The 24,720-nt window shown below is 38.0% G+C and overlaps 2 protein-coding genes across 2 annotated transcripts in view; both read right to left on the bottom strand.

Moving 5' to 3' along the window:
• LOC130994894 (uncharacterized) overlaps positions 1-24,720 on the bottom strand; it is a 1,167,164-nt gene that overhangs the window by 299,418 nt on the left and 843,026 nt on the right. The gene's annotated exons all lie outside the window — the stretch shown is intronic.
• LOC130994407 (putative late blight resistance protein homolog R1B-14) lies at positions 20,642-23,407 on the bottom strand. The gene has a single exon (XM_057919449.1). It carries the CDS (start codon positions 23,405-23,407, stop codon positions 20,642-20,644), a length of 2,766 nt encoding a protein of 921 aa, XP_057775432.1.

Raw genomic sequence — 24,720 nt, forward strand, 5'->3', positions numbered from 1 at the left:
GGGATGGTGAAAGTCTCACTGATGTTGACAATGATTTGGATGCTAATAGGCGTTTATGTATATATATATATATATATATAGGGCGGTTATTCAATAAACCACCCTTATTTTAAGAATTACGAACCAGCAAAAAAGCATGAATTTTATGTATAACACGCATTAATAAACTGTATAAAGGTATGAATTTCGAAAAATAATTTTTTGCTACATTTGGGATTCGAACTCAGGACCATGAATTTATCCAACAAAATGATGAATCAACCGTAGATCTTGATGATCTAAGGGCTGAAAATGGTTCCTAATTTATATTTTAAGAAGCGTTCTTATTTTAGCCTTCCCCTATATATATATATATATATATATATATATATATTAGGTGGTATACTCTTGCAAAATACGATGAGATCCGTCTTGCAAATTACACCAACATGCAAAGAGATTCAGTCGATGCAATCGTACTTATCAAAAAATAAATAAATTATATATTTTAAAAAAAATTCTAACATATCATTTAATATTATATACAGGTGTTCTGATGTTGATGATGATGCATTAGCAATGGCACAAAAAATAAAACAAACAAAGGAAGTCACTCTTAAAGATGTCAGAGACAATCAACATTTATTATTGGAGGTACGATATATAAATAGCGCTCGAGGATTACTTCAATCTTCAACCGAATCAACAACATAAGCTGAAACGCTGCTAAAATTGTTACTCGGCTAAAGCCCAGACTCTCCAAAGTTTGAATCGAAGAAGAGAATCTCAAAGCCAAAAATCAGTCACTGCTGATTACATACATTCTCTTAGACCTTAGGCAAACCTTGTTTATCCAAAGCCTAGGTCAAATTAACTATAAAGAACTTGTTCTTTGAAGTTTAGTTGTGTAGTAGCCCGCTATTTTATTTTATGATTAAGAGCAATAAATGCAATATTTATTTTTACATCTTTCAGTTGATTTTAATCCAGTGATTAATATTCAGTTAATTCAGCTAAGAGTTCTGAATTAGATGTCATTACCTGAGATGACCACGATTGAATTATTGAGTAGTCAATGATTTATTTCAGAATGATAATTGACTTAGCGAAGTCAAGTTATTATTTTATTTGTAATCAAAATATTATTTCTATTTATTTAACTTTATTACTTGAGTCGTGAGTTTACTCCGAATTGTGAAGTGAATTAAATCTATGGATACAATTTAGATTCATTCTACGAGTATCACGATATTAGTAAGGCAGGAAATCAAATATCGAATAACAAGATTTATTGCTTCTGTTTATACTTCACTTTACAAACCCCTATATATATATATATATATATATATATATATATATATATATATATATTTACTTATCTATCAGCATTTAAAGAGTGAGATAAGGGAAAGAAAAAAATGCACTGCACGCCTGCTCAGCTCCACGCCTATTGTATCTTTTTGACTCCAGCCATTTTGCACATTTTTGACTAAAACAAGTGTGCATTTCACACCCGAACACCTTCATTTTGTTCCAGACTTCAGCAGCTATTAATCTCCATTTCGTTCCCATTCCACACTTAGAAAGTTCAGGACAGTAGGGGCCTTCATACATTCTCTGCCAGGAGGTAAACTTCTTTAACTCTCTTCAACTCCTCCAAGATTTCACCTACATTAATGGAAAGAACATTCATTTCAGTTCAGTTCAATCATTCCAGTTCGTTAAACTCAACGGCAATCAGCCAACCAACAGTCATTCCCAAGGTATTAATTCTATTTCAGATATCCATTCTAGTAAGCATTCATACCAAGCATAATCAGTTCCAGATGATATAAGACTCACATAAGCATGATAGACATAACAGACGCAGACTTTATCATATAGAACACCAACCTCTATTGTTGAACAAGTGTCAATAAGAATTCGAGTCAAACGAGCATAGTATGAGTCACATACGAATGAGAGTTTAGACTGCATCTGTTTATATTTTGTCGTTGAGAACCGAAAAGGAAAAGAAGGAGCAAGATGTCTACTTAGCTTTAGGAAGGAGTGGGCGACTGCCCTGCTTCGAATCGGGAAGACGGCGCGACGACGGAGCCTCCATTGACGTCGGAACTAAAGAGTCGCAGGAGGTGGCAGACATCGCCTACTCGCTGGAATCGTACAACGGCAACGACCGGGACGATTCTGACTTAGGCATTTAGGACTTCCTTTTTCTCACCCCCTTCTTTCGGCTTGTGAGATACGATGGAGAGAGAGAGGACGGATGGACGGCGACTGTAAATCGCCGGGTTTACAGAACGCCGGGGCGCCGAGCAGAGAGGGAGACGGTTCAAAATCAAAGGGGGAAATTAGGGCTGCTCGTTTGGGGATCCCCCATTAAATTGAGGAAGGAGGGAGGACGAACGAAGGCGGCGGCCTCAGAGACGCAGACGACGGCCGTTCGCCGGACACCCAATTGCAGCGGCGACGGCGACCTTCAATTCGTGAATTAGGGCTCGCTCTCCTCGCCTCGGACGAACTGTCAGCAATAGAGAAGATAAGGAGAGAGAGGCGGGTGCGGCCACGCCGGACCTAGGATCGGCGGTAGCCGACGCCGGTCGAAGCAGAGGCGGCGGCTGCAACCTCGACTGAAGGGGAGAAGGCGACTGATATGAGAAGAGAGCTCGACTGATGAGAAAGAAGGAGAGAGAGAGGCCGACTGATTTTCTTTTAGAAGGATTGGGCCTTTGTTATTTATTCAAATTGGGCTTTGTTATTTATTCAATTGGGCCTTGTTTTATTTCAATTGGGCCTTTAATTTATTTAATTTGGGCTGGTTTAAATCCTTGAATTGGACCTTGATTAATTATTTCTTTGGGCCGAGTTTATTTATATTAAAGCCCAACTGCATTTTATTAATCGGGCTACTGTATTATCTTAGCTGGGCCTTGATCGTTTAATTTATTTATTTGAGCCCAACCAATCAATTATTTATTCGTGGGACCAAGATTTATTTAATTACTTGAACCAATGAATTATTTCAATCGGGCCTTTTATATTAATTATTAAGGCCACTTCCACTTAATTAATTATTAGGCTGTCTTATGTTGGACCTTTTAATTATTCGAATTTATAACATTACTTTTCCTTATTATTAAGCCCGATTAATTATGAGGTTATAAAGCGAATAAGCCTAGGTATTTATTTCTTTTCTATCGAATACAAGGAGCATGATTTATTTAATTGGCGGATTAGAACACCCTGTAGAAAACGGATTAATTTTAGATAATTATCCGGCTTCATGAGATGAGACTTAGCTTTTGTTTAAATCCGATAGCCTGGATTAATAGTAAAATTTCCGATTATTATTTCAGAATAATAATTCATGCATAAGAGGATCATGCATCGTTAATTTCGTATTCTCATTATTTGAGGATTTTGCTCGAACAGTATCTTATTTATATTCTTGTAATAAAGGTCAAGCACGAGATTAATAATCAGTCAATGAGCTACTGTACCACAGAAAGTTTCTATCAGGTGGGCATTACTTTTACTATACGTATATAGAGATCCCCTGCGTGTCGTAGGCCTCTTATACGAATGAATGCATGAGATGATTTAACTGTTAATTTCAGTTTTATATATCTATCAAATGAGTTTAATGTTACATTTGAGCAAGTTATATCGTTACAAAATATTTGAGTTAAAGTTATTTCAAGTATTGTCTTGCCATAAAATGTTTAAATTTTAGTATGATATCTATCTGCTTTGGCTTTGCCAATGATGCAATCGAATTCGGGTCCTGAGCAGTTGATAGTTATCCTGCCAGGGCTAGTGTACACCAGTGACCGTGAGTCATCTAGCGGGTTGGCCGGTCAAGTGACCGTGAGAGGTGGCCACCTCTCCGGCACACAGTTCCAGATATGATAGATTACAAGAGAACTTAGACTGCAGTCGAACTTTAAGAATCACAACTGAATTTTGTAAGCTTGGGCCTTTTTAGCGAAAAACCCCTTGCTGTACTGTTTATGATGGCATGACAATTTAAATCTTTACGAAGCATGTTATATTTCATAGTAGGCATATGTGCCCACTGAGTACCTTTGTACTCAAGCCCTGCATATATTTCTAAATGTGCAGGTTGAGCAGCTACCGATGGTGATGAAGTGACGAGCGGGATTTTTTTTTTGTCTTATTATGTATTAATGAACTCTAGGGATACATGTCTTCATACATGTAATCAGAACCTTATTCCGCTGCGTACTCAGAAGTTTTATGTTATTTTGGCTAAGTCGGAGTTATCCGAACTTACTAGTTATTTGAGTTTATACGACTAAACCTCCGTCATATTATAAATATCCCTTTTGTTAACAATGATGAAATGTGATCCTTCCTTGTTTGATTATTCCCCTTTCCACCCCGCTTCTAATCTCCTTCCATTAGTCATGGTTTCCCGGCTTAATTATCCTTAATTAGGTCCGGTCGTGACAGAGTGGTATCAGAGCAAGTTTATTTGCTCTGAACCCTAGAGTTAGCCCATTTTTCTAGTATGATCACTAGTATATATGAGTCAGTCAACCAAAGCTCATCACTTCATCACATCGTCATGCTCAGCAAGAAAGAAGGTAGTAATGATTTTAAAACATTGAGAAGTTCACGTTTTATATGAATGTACTGATGCTTACATTCAAGTTTTATGCTTTATTGATTGATTAGATATCCTAATGAACTTAGATGCGTTAAGAATACATGATCACTGTTACGAGAAGAAAAATAGAAGTTAGAAACTCAGTTATATTTCACTATAGCCATGGTGAAGAGCTAAAAAAAAAAAAAAAAGAGAGAGAAGAGAATCCAATGAAAGCAGTGCAAGCAGAGTGCCACGCACAAATCACTGAAGCAGGCATAGTTCTTCATTCAGGTTGTTCACGCGAGACGGAACACCTAATCGACTATTACCTTATTCAATGATAGTTTAAGTATGATATTGCTTATAGCGATGAGTGTGACTTATGTAATCAGTTAGCTAATCCCTAATAAGTTGAGACTCACTTTTAGCCTCGATTATCACTAGCTATGGCTTGAGGATAACTTTCATGATTCATCAATGAACTTCAGAGTTAGACTTACGAGGGGTCAAAATGCTTGTTATATAGTGTTATAATATTACGATTAAAGCTATCAGCTTATAGTTTCAGATATTCGGAACCATTCTACTTACAGTACCTATCGCAATAGATGAGGACATGACTGAGAATCTCTATTGATTACGATCACCTACTACAAATTGGAAAGAAGAGATGTGATATGGGTACTAACAATTACCAACCATTATGATTGATCATAAAAGTTTACGCAAGTGTGTAAGACGAGAGAAGTTCTCGAAGATGGTTTAGAGTTTAATAATAGCTAGAAGCGCCGACAGTGGATCAATGCTGAAACAAATGAATTAAGATTCTAATGAGACCCTAAGGATATACTCAAGATAAGTATACATACCTTAACCTATCGAGGACATCGCCTCAGTTAGAACGTCTTGGATTAGGTATTTAGTCTGGTAGCCGAAATGAGAGCATTGACTAAGGTCATTCCATGACTTAGCATTACATATGGTGACACATACCCTATAAAGGTGCTCAGATGAGCAAAAGCTATTTCCTTATTGAATGTGTGATGATTCAGAAGGTCTTTTGCAATAACACGGAAGAGTACTTCAAATTATATGGTTGCATTTCAAGCGCTATGTGAAGGAACACTAAGTACTAGAAGTACTACATTTAAGATCATGTAGTGGAAAATTTTTGAGTAAGGTTGAGCCTACCTTATTTCGCCTATAGAAGATGTTTAGGGATTGCATTAAATTAGGAGGCAAACTCTAAGTTTGAGAAGCTATAGAATATTGTCAAGGACATGTTCAAGATGTTAAGAAGAAAGTGGTGATTTTAGACCAAGTATACCTTTTGCAGCCAATGAACAAGAGTTACCAAGTTCGGAAAAGTATTTCCGAGTGACTGAGAAGTAGTTGTGTCGGACCTGGCCAGTCCACATGGCCAAAATCTCAGTAGTCGTCATATATGGGTCTTTAAACCTATATATTTTAAACCTTCATCTGAAAAGCCAAACGGGTTCAGACTATTAGGTCATTTCGTTTCGACCTTTCAGTCAATTCATTTCTACCCTATGGTTATTCATTTTCAATTGTTTGGCAAATTATTGAAACACTTTGACTAATTGCCATTTGTGATTTGAATCATTGCGATCTACTAGCTGTTGGTAGATTTTTTTTTTTTTTTTTTGTGACCCAAGGACAAACAGATACTCATCAGATTAAATCAGTCAAACACGTATGCTTCAACCCAAGGGTCAAGCATGTAATGCATACAGACAATCTCTTGTGCATTTAGTAGGACCTTATTTGTGTATTTTTGAAAACGATGATCATTTCGATGATTTTGTATGCCCCTATGTTGGCTTAGTTATTTTGACTAGTATTAGTATGGAAACGCTGGTTAATAGGGCATTTTGGAACTGAGCTCTTTCATGATAACCTTGCTAGACAGCTAGTTCATCATGTATAATGCTTGGATAGATCACCAGATCTATATTCAAATGATGATGAAATAGTCCTCATTGAGACTAATTTCCCATGTCTATGTAGCGACCCTATCAGTCTTTTGCGACAAGTCACTTCTGCTATGTTATTTATATACCTTCATGAGAAAAAGTACGAGCGAGATTCGAGAATCAAGAAAACGATTTATAGAATTGATAATACGCATCTGTGTATCACATTGGTGACTATATGTCGACTCATCGGAATGTCAACAAAGCAAAAGTATCCGAGAGAAGGGGAAAGAATTCCCTGAGATGGGGAAAAGACCCAGTACCAGGGCTAGAACAAAACATGGCCTCACCACCCATACAACTAGAACATAGAATAGAAGAACTATTCCTATGACAAAGTCCACTTGTCTTCAGTGGGACAAGAGATCCGGCCAAGCTGAGACATATGTACGAAAGATGGAGCGCATTTTCAGCTTTTTCGCTGCACTGACCAAGAACGCCTAACTTGCGTGCCTTTTTTTTTAACTGACTGGGTCAGCTAAATCCTGGAGGAAAGCAAGGATGAAAACAATGGCAGCCGAGCAGTTAGAAAATCTGACTTGGGGGCAATTCAAGATGGGCATATATGATAAGTATATACCCCAAAGCTATCGCAAGAAGAAGAAAAGTGGATTTTACAATCTAAAGTAAAGAGTAATGATCGTTACTCAGTACGATAGAATGTTCTGTGATATGTCGAGATATGCGCCAGAGCAAGTAAACATGGATAAAAAAAAAAGGGGGGGGCTGAAAAAACTTTGTGCCGCTCTGAGGCACGAGATTAGGATGGCTTTGGCAAGCCATGGTGGATTGTCTTACACTGCGCTTAGAAGAGCATTAAACATTAGGGCATCGATGTCGATAGAAAGACCAGTAAGGATGCCTATGCCAACACCTCCACAGGCACAAACTCAGAACATTTGAGGAAAAAGAAAAGAGGACAACAGTAACAACTGTCAAGAAAAAAAAAAAAAAAAAAAAAAAAAACACCATGGCAAGGGCAATCATTCCAGCAACAAGGCTACAAAAGCCAAAAGGGTACTCCTAGACAGATAGGAGATAACCAACAAAGAATCCTGCCCTGCCCAAATTGCAACAAGAACCATGGGAGATGATGCAATAATGGAAGAGTGGAAGTGAAGGTTGTTACACAGTAGCCAGAAGGGCATTATGCAAACCGTTGTTTGAATAAGGAACAAGGGACGGGTCTATGCTGAACTTGCTTGTCCAGGCTCCGTATCTGCAAGCAATCCATGTTTTGCCCCAACCACACCAAGAGTAGTAACCACACCAAAAACAACAACAACAACAATAACACATGTGTGCATGAACTTAAAGCTGAGCATAAATTCACTCAAAGCCATGGTGAATAACTCGTATGTTATACCAATGGGAGACATTGACGTAATCTTAGGAGTAGATTATCTAGCTGTGAACCAAACTACCATCATTTGCAACAAAAGACAAATTTCTTTTCGACCCCTTGGAAATGAACTGACACTTTCCCATGGAATCAGCATGAGCAAGAGAGAGGCAATCATCTCCACCCTCGACGCAATAAAGATGATAAAGAAATAATATTCGGACTACCTTGTGTATTTTCATGGAGAACAAGGAACCGAGAAGAGCATTAGAGACATGACAATCGAATGAGAATTTCTTAATGGTTCCTGAAGATCTCGCCGATGTGCAACCGTTCTTTTCGAAAGAGGAAAATTGGCACATTGAGAATGTGTATAGACTATAAAGAGTTGAACAAGGAGACATTCAAGAACAAGTACCCCTGTCGAAGATAAATGACCTTTTCGATCAGGTCAGAGGAGTGACTGTATTCTTAAAGATAGACCTAAGGATTGGGTATCATCAACTAAAGATTTGGTCAGAGGATGTACCTAAGATGGCCTTCCGAATTAGATATAGCCATTATGAGTTCGTAGTGGTGTCATTCGGATTGACTAATGCACCGGTCGTGTTCATGGATCTCATGAACAGAGTGTTTCATCTATCCTTAGACAAATTTGTCATAATTTTCAGAGATGATGTCTTGATCTACTCGAAAAACAAGAAAGACCATGAGAAACACTTGAGAATTGTCTTAAAAAAACGTTGAGAACATAGCGTCTCTATACCAAGTCCAACGAATGCGAATTTTGGCTCAATGAAGTCACATTTTTGGACATATTATCTCATGAGAAGGGATCAGAGTGTGTCCTGACAACATACAAGTTGTACTCAAATAGAGATCGCCTACTAACCCTAAGAAGATCAAGAGTTTCTTGGGATTAGCAAGTTACTATAGGAGGTTCGTAGAAGGATTTTTTTTTTATAGAAAGACCAACGACGCAACTATTCAAGAAGTGAATCAAATTTTCTTGGACAAAAGGATGTGAGAAAAGATTTTAAGAGCTCAAGAAGAAGTTAACCACTGCACCAGCGTTAGCTGTTCCAAAGACTGACAAAGAACAGGTGGATTATGTATACACGTCCAAGAAAGTACTCGATTGCGTGTTAACACAAGAAGGAAGAGTGATAGCATACGCATCATGAAAGCTTAGACCACATGAATTGAACTATCTAACTCATGATCTAGAACTAGTTGTAGTAGAGACACCACCTATATGGATTTAGATGTGAGATGTTCACAAACCATAAAAGTTTGAAATATTTTTTTGAGTGAATGAATCTTAACATGAGATAGATGAGATGGCTCGAACTAGTGAAAGACCATGGCGGTGCTAATAACTACCACCCAGACAAAGCTAACATGGTAGTTGATGCCTTGAGTCATAAGACTCAATTTAAGTTGGGATCTCTCCTCACTCGGGATGAGGGACACACGAAGGATTTTTGTAGAATAAGTTTAGAAGTTGTTTAACCACCAGAATCTGTAGAAGGGATTATCGCAACGATGGTAGTAACGCTCGATTTGGAAAGAAAGATTTTAGAGGCGCAAACAAATGATGAGACCTTGGGAATTTACGTATAACAATAAGATCAGGCACACCTAGAGGTTGCTACAAAGCATCAGGTAATGTTGTGGTGTTTAAGGAAAGATTGTGTGTGTTCACACGATGAACAATTCAGAGATGAGATAATGAGCGAAGCTCATGACACGCCATATACTGGCCACCCGGGAAGCATAAAATGACAAAGACTTGAAAGAAGAATTCCGATGGAAAGATATAGCTACACTTGTTGAGAGATGCCTAGCATGCCAACGAGTGAAGGCTTTGCACCATAGACCATATGGAAAATTACAACCATTTGAGATCTCATAATGGGAGTTAGAGCACTTTGCAACAGATGTCGTGACTAGTTTACGAAGTTGAAAAGTGGGAGTGCTGCCATCTGGGTAATAGTGGAGCGACTTGCGAAATGAGCTCGTTTTATATCAATACCGATCACATACGGATCAGACAAATTAGGACAATTATATGTTTGAAAAATTGTGCGTTCCACGGTATGCTCGTGTCAATCACTTTGGACTGAGATTCGAAGTTTACATCTAGATTCTGTATGAACTTGTAGAAGAAATTAGGCACCAGGTTAAATTTCAGTACCACCTTTTGCCCACAAACATATAGATGGTTGAGAGAATAATTCAGACTCTCGAAGATACGTTAAAAGTAGTACAAGGCAAAGGTGAAAGTGATGAACAGTGATGTCATTGATTGAGTAATTGCCTACAATAATAGTTATCAGGCAACAATCAATATGGCGCCTTATGAGGCAATGCATGGAAGAAAATATAGATCACCACTCTACTGAGATAAAGTAGGTGTAAGGAGAATTTTAGGACCAGACACGATGAATGAGATGATTGAGATAGTCTGACAGAAATCAAGATGAGGGTAGTTGTAATATATGGAAGCAAGGTCGTATCCCACAAGGATTAGTAGTTCAATCTAGTGATTATCCTAATTCATTATGCTAGAGCTATTTAGACTAAACAAGGAGGTGAGTGGTTTGATTAACTAACAAATTCAAAGACAAAATAAGAACAATCAAACAAAGTGGATTAATTAAGTGATGAAGGTGGTTTAGGGATTAGGCATCGATGGATTAGCAATGGACTTCAAATTAGCTCAATATTAGTCTTGATATTCCTATTTATCTAGAGTGATCTCCCCACTAGTTCTAGCCCCCTCCCGGACGACTAAAACGGTAGATTACGGGTCATAGTTGCCGTCCCCGGTCAACTTCTAACCTATAACTCCCAAAAGCACAAAGGATCGGTAAACTCTCACCCAACTCTCAACCTCCCGGTTTATTGAGTCAATATGTTTCAAGCTCCTAATCTATTATGATTATCCTCTCCCAATTCAAATCACAAATTAGAAATGCATAGAAAGTGGCCAACAATCCATACAAGAATTAAAGCTAGGGCTTGAAAAGATAATAACAAGGAAATAATCAAGACATATATTAAGCATAATAATCAATCCATCACATAATCAACTAGCCTAATCCCCAAACCAATGGGGGATTTATTCAAACATGTTCACAAACAACAAACCTAAATCAAAGAAATACATAAATGAAAGAGAGAGTAAGAAGTGACAAATCCTATTAATGAGCTTTCTTCAATCTTCTCTCCTCTTCAATGCATTCAATCTTGGTAAAAAGATGTGGTAATGGAGGCTAGGGTTTGGTGTGGAGGAATTGGGGAAGATGGAAATGGGTGTGTTGAATGTTGGGGATGATGAATAATGTGAGAAAAAGGGGGAAAATGGGGTTTAAGGGCTGAAAAACGCGACTCCGCTCTTTTCCCGCGGTCATGGCCCGCGCCCGTGGTGCTCAAACGTGGGGGAGAGTCAGGGGACCCGCGGTCCCACCCCGCGGCCGCGGGTGGTGACCGCGGGTGTCTCCTGAGTCGGGAGCAGCTGACCCGCGGTCCCACCCCGCGGCCGCGGGTGGTGACCGCGGGCTACTGGGCGTATTGCGCAGGCCGCTCGTTTTGCTCCGTTCTCCCTCGTCCGGACTCGGATTTGGTCGCCGTTTGCGCTCACGGATTCCTCTCGAGACGTACTTCAATCTCATATCTTCAAAATCCTCCAATTAATCATTGATGGTTCCTGAAATTACTCCAAAACTACACCAAGATATCAAATCTTCATAAAACTAAACATTATGGTACAAACACGCATTGGCAAACAAAACATGAAGGAAAATGACAACAAATCATGTGGAATTGAGGTACGAAAACCATGTTTGTCAAGCCCCCAAACTTAAAGCGTTGTTTGTCCCCAAACAACAAAGAGAAGAGAAATAAAAGATAACAAACATGTGAGAATGAATTGGTGTCATTTCAAGGGCTTCAACAATTTCAAAAATCTTTCAAAAATGTATCACAAGTAGAAATGCATTCCAAGAAATCACAAGTGATGAAGAGTTCAATATTATGGCCTCCAAGCTTGAATCCTCACAAATGTGGATGTTTCAATGATGCACTCAACTCTCAAGTGTTTAGATTGGGCGTGTTTGCACTCAAATTGAAACAATGTATGCAATCTACCATAAGCTTGCCATTTATCCTAACTCTCTATACTTCAATGTGTTATAAATAATGATCAAGGGCTTTTCTTTAGGTTGCAATGAGGGCTCTTTGGTGAGGTGAGGTATTTATAGGCAAAGTGACTCATATATAATTCCCAAATTGAATAAGTCATACTCACCATTGTTCTTTTCAAATCAATCAATAACCAATATCCCCACATTTCTTCTTTTTCACCCTATGAATACTTATCAAGATCATGATTCAAAAGGCAAATCACTCCCCTTTATACTTCTTTTATTCAACATTTCTTTTTTGCTTTTCTTTTTCTTTTCTTTTCTTTTGGAGCTCATAGGGGACTAGTGATTTTCACTCAATCAAAGTTAGACAAGTAATTTCAATCATTTCTCATACATTTTCATCAAAGTAACCACTAACAATCTAAGTTCTACCCATCATTGGTTAATTCAAAGAAAGGCTATAAGGCACAAAGATGGTAAACTAGGATCGCATGAGAATTTGGACACAATTTAAGTCAAGTGGCTAACAAGGATGGCCTTAAATCACTTCAATATTAACAACACATCTACTTTTATTTTCAAGAGAGGACTCATGGCAAGTTCTAGAGATCAACACACATGCTCAAATGATTTACACTCAAGAACAAAATGAGATTGTAAATGTATGACAATCAAAGGCTCAATTCTCACAAGCTCATTTTTTTTTTCAAGTTCTTGGAGGTACAACATTTAGCTCACTTGTCACAAGTTCAAACTTTTCATGCATAATCCACAAGTGATACACACAATTTTTCCAAAAACAAAATTCATATCATAAGCCCAACACACATTTCATCCAACTCATGTTTTTCAACAATCAAGCTCAAACTCAAGAGACATGGAAAAACTCAAAAACATAGACAAAACTAATTATTGTAACATAACTAAACTAAAGTAACTAAACAAGAAAAAAAAAAATAATAATAATAATAAACAACGGATAAATGAGATAAGTAACCCGTCTTCACCCTCCCCCCAAACTTATTTCACACAAAGGAGAAATAAATTTGGACGAAGAAGAAGAAAATGGCTACTTGTCTCGTACTCACAAGGAAGGTGGAGGCTTAGGCGGTGGCCATTTCTCATCAAATTTGCATGCTCCATCCACCGCGACCCAAAAATATGGTGGCTTTGCAATTCTTGAGACATCCCGGGCGTCATGGTAATCTCGTTCACCATCTAGAGTACCACCACACTCAAGCAATTCCTTATTAGATAAATCAAAGTGAAAATCAAAAGATGAAGATAAATAAAAGTGAAAGAAGCAAGCCTTCATAGAATCGCTCGTGTCGAGGTAAGGATCGACAAAATTTTTGACTTTGCATTCTTTAAAGCTTGTGAAATCTTCATCTTTTTGGAATTGTAGAGGTTGCGTTGGAAAAGTTGGGCTCTCGACTTCAAGGGGTTTGGAGAATTGATCCTCATCTTCTTTATACTCTTCTTCAACTTCTTGAGGCTCTTCACTTAGCATCGGTATTGGTTCCTCATACAAGGTTCCATTTCGTAGGCTAATGGCCATGCACAAATCATCAATTCGCTTTTGATTTTCCATAGTGGTAGCCAAAGACCTCCTTTGCTCATCTAGCATAACCTCCGATTTTACTAGACTTTTTTCTATCCAAGCTTGTGTAGTTAAGAAGCATTGTAGGAGATCGTCTTTCGAATTCGATTTCTCCTCTTGATAGTATCGATTTCCCCCTTGGAAGCCTTCTTGAGTGGAATAAGAATTTTCATAATTCCAACTATTGAAGTGGTCCTCATACTCCAATGGCGATTGCCACTCTATGGCATTGCACCCCATGTCATAATAATCACCATAGGAAGGTGTTGGTTGGAAGACTTCTTGGATAAATGGTTGCCTACAATTTCTTTTTGCTTCTAAAACTCGCAACTTAAGTTGCATCATCGCCAATTGTAGTTCGAGTTGCTCAACCAACTCATTCCTTCCATCATCCATTTAATATTTTTGGTGTTGTGTAATAATTTTCTTTTTCATCACCCTACCAACCAACAAAAACAACGAGTCAAAACAAACATCTTAAAATAGAAAACAAAAATAAATCAAGTAAAATGTCTAAAGTAGTTAAACACAATGATTCAAAATATCACAAGTAATCAAACTAAACTAATCCCCGGCAACGGCGCCAAAAACTTGTTCGCTAATATTTTCACCACGCCGCAAGTATACGGGTAGTTGTAATATATGGAAGCAAGGTCGTATCCCACAAGGATTAGTAGTTCAATCTAGTGATTATCCTAATTCATTATGCTAGAGCTATTTAGACTAAACAAGGAGGTGAGTGGTTTGATTAACTAACAAATTCAAAGACAAAATAAGAACAATCAAACAAAGTGGATTAATTAAGTGATGAAGGTGGTTTAGGGATTAGGCATCGATGGATTAGCAATGGACTTCAAATTAGCTCAATATTAGTCTTGATATTCCTATTTATCTAGAGTGATCTCCCCACTAGTTCTAGCCCCCTCCCGGACGACTAAAACGGTAGATTACGGGTCATAGTTGCCGTCCCCGGTCAACTTCTAACCTATAACTCCCAAAAGCACAAAGGATCGGTAAACTCTCACCCAACTCTCAACCTCCCGGTTTATTGAGTCAATATGTTTCAAGCTCCTAATCTATTATGATTATCCTCTCCCAATTCAAATCACAAATTAGAAATGCATAGAAAGTGGCCAACAATCCATACAAGAATTAAAGCTAGGGCTTGAAAAGATAATAACAAGGAAATAATCAAGACATATATTAAGCATAATAATCAATCCATCACATAATCAACTAGCCTAATCCCCAAACCAATGGGGGATTTATTCAAACATGTTCACAAACAACAAACCTAAATCAAAGAAATACATAAATGAAAGAGAGAGTAAGAAGTGACAAATCCTATTAATGAGCTTTCTTCAATCTTCTCTCCTCTTCAATGCATTCAATCTTGGTAAAAAGATGTGGTAATGGAGGCTAGGGTTTGGTGTGGAGGAATTGGGGAAGATGGAAATGGGTGTGTTGAATGTTGGGGATGATGAATAATGTGAGAAAAAGGGGGAAAATGGGGTTTAAGGGCTGAAAAACGCGACTCCGCTCTTTTCCCGCGGTCATGGCCCGCGCCCGTGGTGCTCAAACGTGGGGGAGAGTCAGGGGACCCGCGGTCCCACCCCGCGGCCGCGGGTGGTGACCGCGGGTGTCTCCTGAGTCGGGAGCAGCTGACCCGCGGTCCCACCCCGCGGCCGCGGGTGGTGACCGCGGGCTACTGGGCGTATTGCGCAGGCCGCTCGTTTTGCTCCGTTCTCCCTCGTCCGGACTCGGATTTGGTCGCCGTTTGCGCTCACGGATTCCTCTCGAGACGTACTTCAATCTCATATCTTCAAAATCCTCCAATTAATCATTGATGGTTCCTGAAATTACTCCAAAACTACACCAAGATATCAAATCTTCATAAAACTAAACATTATGGTACAAACACGCATTGGCAAACAAAACATGAAGGAAAATGACAACAAATCATGTGGAATTGAGGTACGAAAACCATGTTTGTCAAGTACCCAGAACTTTTTTTTGCAATGATATGCAAATTTCGGGACGAAATTTTTGTTAAGAGGGGTAGTATGTAGTAGCCCGCTATTTTATTTTATGATTAAGAGCAATAAATGCAATATTTATTTTTACATCTTTCAGTTGATTTTAATCCAGTGATTAATATTCAGTTAATTCAGCTAAGAGTTCTGAATTAGATGTCATTACCTGAGATGACCACGATTGAATTATTGAGTAGTCAATGATTTATTTCAGAATGATAATTGACTTAGCGAAGTCAAGTTATTATTTTATTTGTAATCAAAATATTATTTCTATTTATTTAACTTTATTACTTGAGTCGTGAGTTTACTCCGAATTGTGAAGTGAATTAAATCTATGGATACAATTTAGATTCATTCTACGAGTATCACGATATTAGTAAGGCAGGAAATCAAATATCGAATAACAAGATTTATTGCTTCTGTTTATACTTCACTTTACAAACCCCTATATATATATATATATATATATATATATATATATATATATATATATATATTTTTACTTATCTATCAGCATTTAAAGAGTGAGATAAGGGAAAGAAAAAAATGCACTGCACGCCTGCTCAGCTCCACGCCTATTGTATCTTTTTGACTCCAGCCATTTTGCACATTTTTGACTAAAACAAGTGTGCATTTCACACCCGAACACCTTCATTTTGTTCCAGACTTCAGCAGCTATTAATCTCCATTTCGTTCCCATTCCACACTTAGAAAGTTCAGGACAGTAGGGGCCTTCATACATTCTCTGCCAGGAGGTAAACTTCTTTAACTCTCTTCAACTCCTCCAAGATTTCACCTACATTAATGGAAAGAACATTCATTTCAGTTCAGTTCAATCATTCCAGTTCGTTAAACTCAACGGCAATCAGCCAACCAACAGTCATTCCCAAGGTATTAATTCTATTTCAGATATCCATTCTAGTAAGCATTCATACCAAGCATAATCAGTTCCAGATGATATAAGACTCACATAAGCATGATAGACATAACAGACGCAGACTTTATCATATAGAACACCAACCTCTATTGTTGAACAAGTGTCAATAAGAATTCGAGTCAAACGAGCATAGTATGAGTCACATACGAATGAGAGTTTAGACTGCATCTGTTTATATTTTGTCGTTGAGAACCGAAAAGGAAAAGAAGGAGCAAGATGTCTACTTAGCTTTAGGAAGGAGTGGGCGACTGCCCTGCTTCGAATCGGGAAGACGGCGCGACGACGGAGCCTCCATTGACGTCGGAACTAAAGAGTCGCAGGAGGTGGCAGACATCGCCTACTCGCTGGAATCGTACAACGGCAACGACCGGGACGATTCTGACTTAGGCATTTAGGACTTCCTTTTTCTCACCCCCTTCTTTCGGCTTGTGAGATACGATGGAGAGAGAGAGGACGGATGGACGGCGACTGTAAATCGCCGGGTTTACAGAACGCCGGGGCGCCGAGCAGAGAGGGAGACGGTTCAAAATCAAAGGGGGAAATTAGGGCTGCTCGTTTGGGGATCCCCCATTAAATTGAGGAAGGAGGGAGGACGAACGAAGGCGGCGGCCTCAGAGACGCAGACGACGGCCGTTCGCCGGACACCCAATTGCAGCGGCGACGGCGACCTTCAATTCGTGAATTAGGGCTCGCTCTCCTCGCCTCGGACGAACTGTCAGCAATAGAGAAGATAAGGAGAGAGAGGCGGGTGCGGCCACGCCGGACCTAGGATCGGCGGTAGCCGACGCCGGTCGAAGCAGAGGCGGCGGCTGCAACCTCGACTGAAGGGGAGAAGGCGACTGATATGAGAAGAGAGCTCGACTGATGAGAAAGAAGGAGAGAGAGAGGCCGACTGATTTTCTTTTAGAAGGATTGGGCCTTTGTTATTTATTCAAATTGGGCTTTGTTATTTATTCAATTGGGCCTTGTTTTATTTCAATTGGGCCTTTAATTTATTTAATTTGGGCTGGTTTAAATCCTTGAATTGGACCTTGATTAATTATTTCTTTGGGCCGAGTTTATTTATATTAAAGCCCAACTGCATTTTATTAATCGGGCTGCTGTATTATCTTAGCTGGGCCTTGATCGTTTAATTTATTTATTTGAGCCCAACCAATCAATTATTTATTCGTGGGACCAAGATTTATTTAATTACTTGAACCAATGAATTATTTCAATCGGGCCTTTTATATTAATTATTAAGGCCACTTCCACTTAATTAATTATTAGGCTGTCTTATGTTGGACCTTTTAATTATTCGAATTTATAACATTACTTTTCCTTATTATTAAGCCCGATTAATTATGAGGTTATAAAGCGAATAAGCCTAGGTATTTATTTCTTTTCTATCGAATACAAGGAGCATGATTTATTTAATTGGCGGATTAGAACACCCTGTAGAAAACGGATTAATTTTAGATAATTATCCGGCTTCATGAGACGAGACTTAGCTTTTGTTTAAATCCGATAGCCTGGATTAATAGTAAAATTTCCGATTATTATTTCAGAATAATAATTCATGCATAAGAGGATCATGCATCGTTAATTTCGTATTCTCATTATTTGAGGATTTTGCTCGAACAGTATCTTATTTATATTCTTGTAATAAAGGTCAAGCACGAGATTAATAATCAGTCAATGAGCTACTGTACCACAGAAAGTTTCTATCAGGTGGGCATTACTTTTACTATACGTATATAGAGATCCCCTGCGTGTCGTAGGCCTCTTATACGAATGAATGCATGAGATGATTTAACTGTTAATTTCAGTTTTATATATCTATCAAATGAGTTTAATGTTACATTTGAGCAAGTTATATCGTTACAAAATATTTGAGTTAAAGTTATTTCAAGTATTGTCTTGCCATAAAATGTTTAAATTTTAGTATGATATCTATCTGCTTTGGCTTTGCCAATGATGCAATCGAATTCGGGTCCTGAGCAGTTGATAGTTATCCTGCCAGGGCTAGTGTACACCAGTGACCGTGAGTCATCTAGCGGGTTGGCCGGTCAAGTGACCGTGAGAGGTGGCCACCTCTCCGGCACACAGTTCCAGATATGATAGATTACAAGAGAACTTAGACTGCAGTCGAACTTTAAGAATCACAACTGAATTTTGTAAGCTTGGGCCTTTTTAGCGAAAAACCCCTTGCTGTACTGTTTATGATGGCATGACAATTTAAATCTTTACGAAGCATATTATATTTCATAGTAGGCATATGTGCCCACTGAGTACCTTTGTACTCAAGCCCTGCATATATTTCTAAATGTGCAGGTTGAGCAGCTACCGATGGTGATGAAGTGACGAGCGGGATTTTTTTTTTTTTGTCTTATTATGTATTAATGAACTCTAGGGATACATGTCTTCATACATGTAATCAGAACCTTATTCCGCTGCGTACTCAGAAGTTTTATGTTATTTTGGCTAAGTCGGAGTTATCCGAACTTACTAGTTATTTGAGTTTATACGACTAAACCTCCGTCATATTATAAATATCCCTTTTGTTAACAATGATGAAATGTGATCCTTCCTTGTTTGATTATTCCCCTTTCCACCCCGCTTCTAATCTCCCTCCATTAGTCACGGTTTCCCGGCTTAATTATCCTTAATTAGGTCCGGTCGTGACAAGTTGGCAAGTTTTCAAACCTCCCTTCAACCTACTGAATTGAGTGTTTGTGTTGCAAAGGAGTTCAGAAAAGTGTTCTGTCTCCGTGAGGTCCTAGTGCCCAGTGCGTGCTACGAGTGGGAAATCCAATAAGGTGTGTTGGTACTGAAGATTGGATCTTCGGTTGTTTCGATTGTGTGCAGCCGTAAGCACACGTTCAGGTTTGCAGTGCACCCGTAAGCACTTGCCTAGTGAAGTTGTTCGTCTGATCAACCGACCGTGGATGTAGGAAGTGTTTTCCGAACCACGTAAAAATTTCTGTGTCATTTTCAGTATTTACTTTCTTACTTGTGTTCTTCCATTCATAAACTGAAAACCGATTAATGCGCTTATTAGCTCAATTCTCCACATCGACCCCTTCGGTAAGGTCAACAACTACTCCTTCAACACTCTGTTCTCTCTCACTCTCTAAACTTGCTGGAACTCCGCCGACGACGAACACCACTTCTTCCGACCCAATTAAGCAATTCCATCAGCCCAAACTTCATCTCTTTCCCCTCATTCTTCACACATGGGATTCTCTGTCCCACAATATAGTATGTGCCACTGGTACCACTATTATTATATTATAATTTTTAATTATCTTTTGTTCAATTTTAATTTATTATACTTTAAAATAAAATAAAGATAATTAACAAGGGTTCAATCATCCAATTAGGATTTATAATTATTTTTTTTATATTTATTTGAAGTAATAATAGATTATTTGGGTTCATTAATTCAAAGTTAGGGCATATAATTTTTAATGATAAATATTTATTAGAGTTCATAATATAATAATAATTTTTATTTTTATAAAACACAATTACAAAATAAAGAAATTAAGAGTGGTACACGGTGATACACACTACTTTTTGGGACAGAGGATCCCATTTGCATTCTTCATGTCCATGACAGATATTTTCCATAGAGTATCTAGAGAATTCCTTGAGTAGATATTTGTAGAGAATTCTAGATACAAACTAATGTAGTGGGATCTAGAGAGATCAGCCATTTGTAACTATCTCAAAAGCAATTCACATCAACCACAACTAATATATTCTAAGTTCTTTGGAGACAAGAGCTCTACTCTAAAATCATTCTCTCTATTTCTAGACACGCTACAGTCACAATATTCTCTACACCACTTCACTACCATCACTCACCACACTCAAACCACTATATAATCACCTCCATTTTTCAACACTAACACATCTAACAGAATTCGGCAAATTAAAAAAAAATGAAGAAGCATGTGTTTAAACGTTGGAAATATGTATTGCAAGTGAAAAATGAAAACAAATTGCCTAAGAAGGATATATATTAAATTGAACATTATTGAGTGTGAGGCCCTCTGTTTGCACAATTGCCATGAAGCTCTGCAGGTCATATTCATCCACATCTACTTGGATTTGAAGGTCATCATTGCCCTGACACTCGAGCTGCTCCTCTTTTATTTTCATAGCTGAAATGGCGGCAGAGTTACTACAATTATTCACATGAATAAGTTTGAGCGTTGGTATCTCACCGATACCCCATGGGATCTCTTCCAACTTACGTAGCCAACAAAGAACAAGCTTCTCCAGAACTGGGAAATGACTATTATCTGCATTCCAACATTTCAGATCACAACAATAAAATTTCAAGAACTTGAGGCGTTGAAATTGCCCATTAACAGGACTCCACGTCCTAATTTTCTGCGTGGCCCAGTTACCTCGTAGCTCGAGAACTTGGAGTAGGGGCAACGAACCAATCATTGTCATATCATCCCATTCAAATTTGAAACCACTCAAGCTCAACTTGTTTAGAGAACTTGGAAACGTGAATATCTCATTCAGCTTATAATATTGGAACCAGCACCCACACAATTTGAGTGATTCAAGTTTATGCAAGCGATCAAGATTGCACAAACACTCAATCAAACTATCATCCCATCCCTGCAACTCAAAATTATATTGTAGATGCAATATCTTGATGTTGGGAATGATCTTGCACACATCCTCACTCAACCTCAAATTAATTGCATTCCGAAGCGTCTGAAAATTTTCCAAGATTAACAACTCATCTTGTCCATCGGGTTGAGGAACATAAATTTGATCACAGTGGATATGCCCAAGTTTTCGCATCTTCCAAATTTCAAGTGGTGCAACGACTCTCAAACGAGTCCATATAGATTTCTCAAAGATTAAAGCATGCAGATTCCATACCAAGGATAATGAACTAGGAAGCTCCAACACATCCACTTTATTAGGGTTCTGTAAAGCAAGGTAGCGCAAGTTAACACACCCAAATAATTCCTCAAGTGACATATGATTGCGTACATGCCAAATTCTCAGCAATCTATGTTTATAAGACTCCTCTTTCTCAAATTTACATTCCATGATAGTGCGTGCAAGTACGGGTCTGGCAGTTTCCCTCCCCCAGGTAGCATTATTATATAAGAGACGTCGTTTTGTGCCTAGTACAGGGCCTTGAGTGATCACATGAAAAAACCCTTCTTGCTCTCCTACTTTTAAGCATAGGTCTCTTAAGAGATCATGAATATCACAACATTTCATCTTCCCATTTCTACTTCTCTTCTCAACTACTATCAGATTTCTATCAATAAGTTCCTTCAAGTAATCCTCTGCAATCTCTTCCAAAACTCGGCCTCCATTTGATTTCAAAAATCCCTCACCAACCCAAAGTTGGATGATACTCAAGATATTGAGGTTCTCATAATTTATATGCTTAAGAACTCCAATATGAAGAAAGCAAGGCTTTAGATGAGAAGGCAAGTGATTATAACTTGAAAGCAATACATCTAAGCTTTCTTGCTTCTCTTTTGAATTAGGACTTGATTCTATATCTTCCGCAACACTCTTCCAATATCCTACGGTCCTAGAAGACTTTAAAAGTCTCCCCCCGATCACAACAATAGACAATGCTAGTCCTTTGCATAATTTAACAATCTGCCTTCCAACTTCTTCAAGTTCACTAGGACAATCTTCATGTTGGAATGCCTTCTTACAGAATAATTCCCAACTTTCATTCTCATCTAGAAGATTCTTCGGAAAGCAAGAACAGCCACAATCGTTAGCCACATCTGACAACCTACTAGTTAGAAGAATCCGGCTTCTACTTCCATTATCAGGAAAGAAACACCTCACTTCATTCCAAGCTTCGACACCCCAAATGTCATCTAATATGATCAAATACCTTCTACCGGATAAAGTTTTATGTAATTGTTCTCCTAATTCATCTACATTTTTATCAGAGGATTTTCCTTGACCAAAAACAAGTTGTTGAAGAATTTGTTTAGCATTGTATTTCTGAGATACGGTAGCCCAAGCACGAATATCAAAGTGTTCGATGATGAGTTGATTTGAATAAATATTTTTGGCAAGAGTAGTCTTACCCATGCCGCCCATACCCACGATTGAGATGATATGCAAATTGGAACGATGACCGGTGAGCACGTCGAGAAGCTGAATCAACTCATCACCAAATCCCACCATAGCATTTTCTTCTCTGGTCTCGATATACTGCGGTGTTGAATGCGTGGGGGGTTGGTCGTCTCTGAATCTGTGTTTCTCCTTCAACTCATTGGCCTTTTCGATGATAGCATCCATGTCTTTAATTATCTGCCGAAGATAGTCCAAACATCCATCTCCAGCCACATGAAGTGCAGGTTCTTCAATGGCTTGGTTGGATCCTCCCTGAAATTGATCCAGATCTCCAGCCACATGAAGTGCATTTTTCTCTTGAATTGCCCTTTTTTTCTGTAGATAAAACGAGTAACTCAAAGCTGCTTGGCGATCATCAGCAGAAAGAGGAAGGAGTTGATTGACGATGTGTGATTCAATCATATCCTCAGCTGTATGAGTTGCAGATGCGATTAGGCTTTCGAGATCCTGTGCTTCTTCGCTAATTTCACCACCATAATTATAGGTCTCTATGAAATCGAGTAACAAGGCAGCCTTTTCCTCAAGAGATCGGATCTGATTGTTGTGGAAAGAAGTGGAGAGACGAGGATGGGTCATCATGTGGTGAATGGTGTTCAAGAGAGAAGCCAGAGCTGCATAAGCTGCCATCTCAAATTAATCCTTCGATTAGATTAAGTTGCAGATTGCAATATGAAAACTGGTCTCTAGTAGTGTTGTTGGAGACGAGAGAGTGTGTGGTTGATAGAAGCAGAAAGAGTGTTGGTTGACAGCAATATTATCCTTTGAAATATCAACAACCATTTATCTATCCACGTGCCAAATTCTAATTGGGAAATAGATTTCTTTCACTTCAAAAATTATGCAATGAAGATGGAATACTTTCATCCGGAAGCATACAAATCACATGTAATTCACTTGGGAACTATATTTTATTTAAAAATCCAAATCATGAATCTAAATTTTATTCAATTTCATGTGAATCATACACTACATTTTATTTTAAGAGTTAAAATAAAAAAATGTCCACTTTTCTTAAGTTGTAGTAATAAAAAATGCTCATTTTTATAAAATAATTGTGTTTATCTCAAAATTGAAAGATATGATTTTAGTGTTCAAGGGTAGTATTGGGTCCACCAAATTGTGGAAGTGAAAGGTGGATATTTTGTAAATATTGAGTGTGAATGAGGTTTAAAGTATAAAGGAGGTTTCTAAAAAAGGAAAACACACAATCTTTGTGGACGGACTAAAATAGTAATAAACACACAATCTTTGTGGACGGAGGGAGTATTTTATTATTAAATTGCTTTATTTATTTGACTTATATTGTTGCCCCGAAGTAGCACAATTAATATTCTTAAAGAATATCGCATGCTCTTGAAGAGCAATTCATATTTTAGTTGATATATATTTATTCTTGATGAAAAAATATATACATGATAATTTAAATATTACAAGCTCTTGAAGAGCAATTGTCATTCTCAATTCAATTGTTTTTTAACTTTTAATGAGAATATAAGTAATACAATTGAAAAATGAGTATTATATTTGGGTGGGCTCTGGAAGAGCTTCATTGATCTTCCCATGAGAATCGAATAATTACACATGATTTATTTATGATGAATATCAAATTCATAAACCCTACTTATTATAAAATTACTTAAGGCTTGAGTACGGTCGTCTCTATTACAATTAGTGCTAAATTAAAATATCTCATCTACTAAATTCTTTTATCACCATTCAAACGTACACATGGCTCTACAACAAGTATATGTATATGATAAACATGCATTTTTACCTCTTAGTGTCATATTTGATGTTTAATTATGAGGATTTTGTGTGTTTGATGGTTTATTTGAACTTATATTGGTTTATGATCAAGAACTTGTTACTTCCTTGTTGTTTGAACGAATTTTCAAAAATAATGATGGGAATTTGGAAGAATTGGCTAGCGCGACTGATCG

The sequence above is a fragment of the Salvia miltiorrhiza genome, chromosome 7 (genome assembly GCF_028751815.1).
Source record: "Salvia miltiorrhiza cultivar Shanhuang (shh) chromosome 7, IMPLAD_Smil_shh, whole genome shotgun sequence".
NCBI lineage: Eukaryota > Viridiplantae > Streptophyta > Magnoliopsida > Lamiales > Lamiaceae > Salvia > Salvia miltiorrhiza.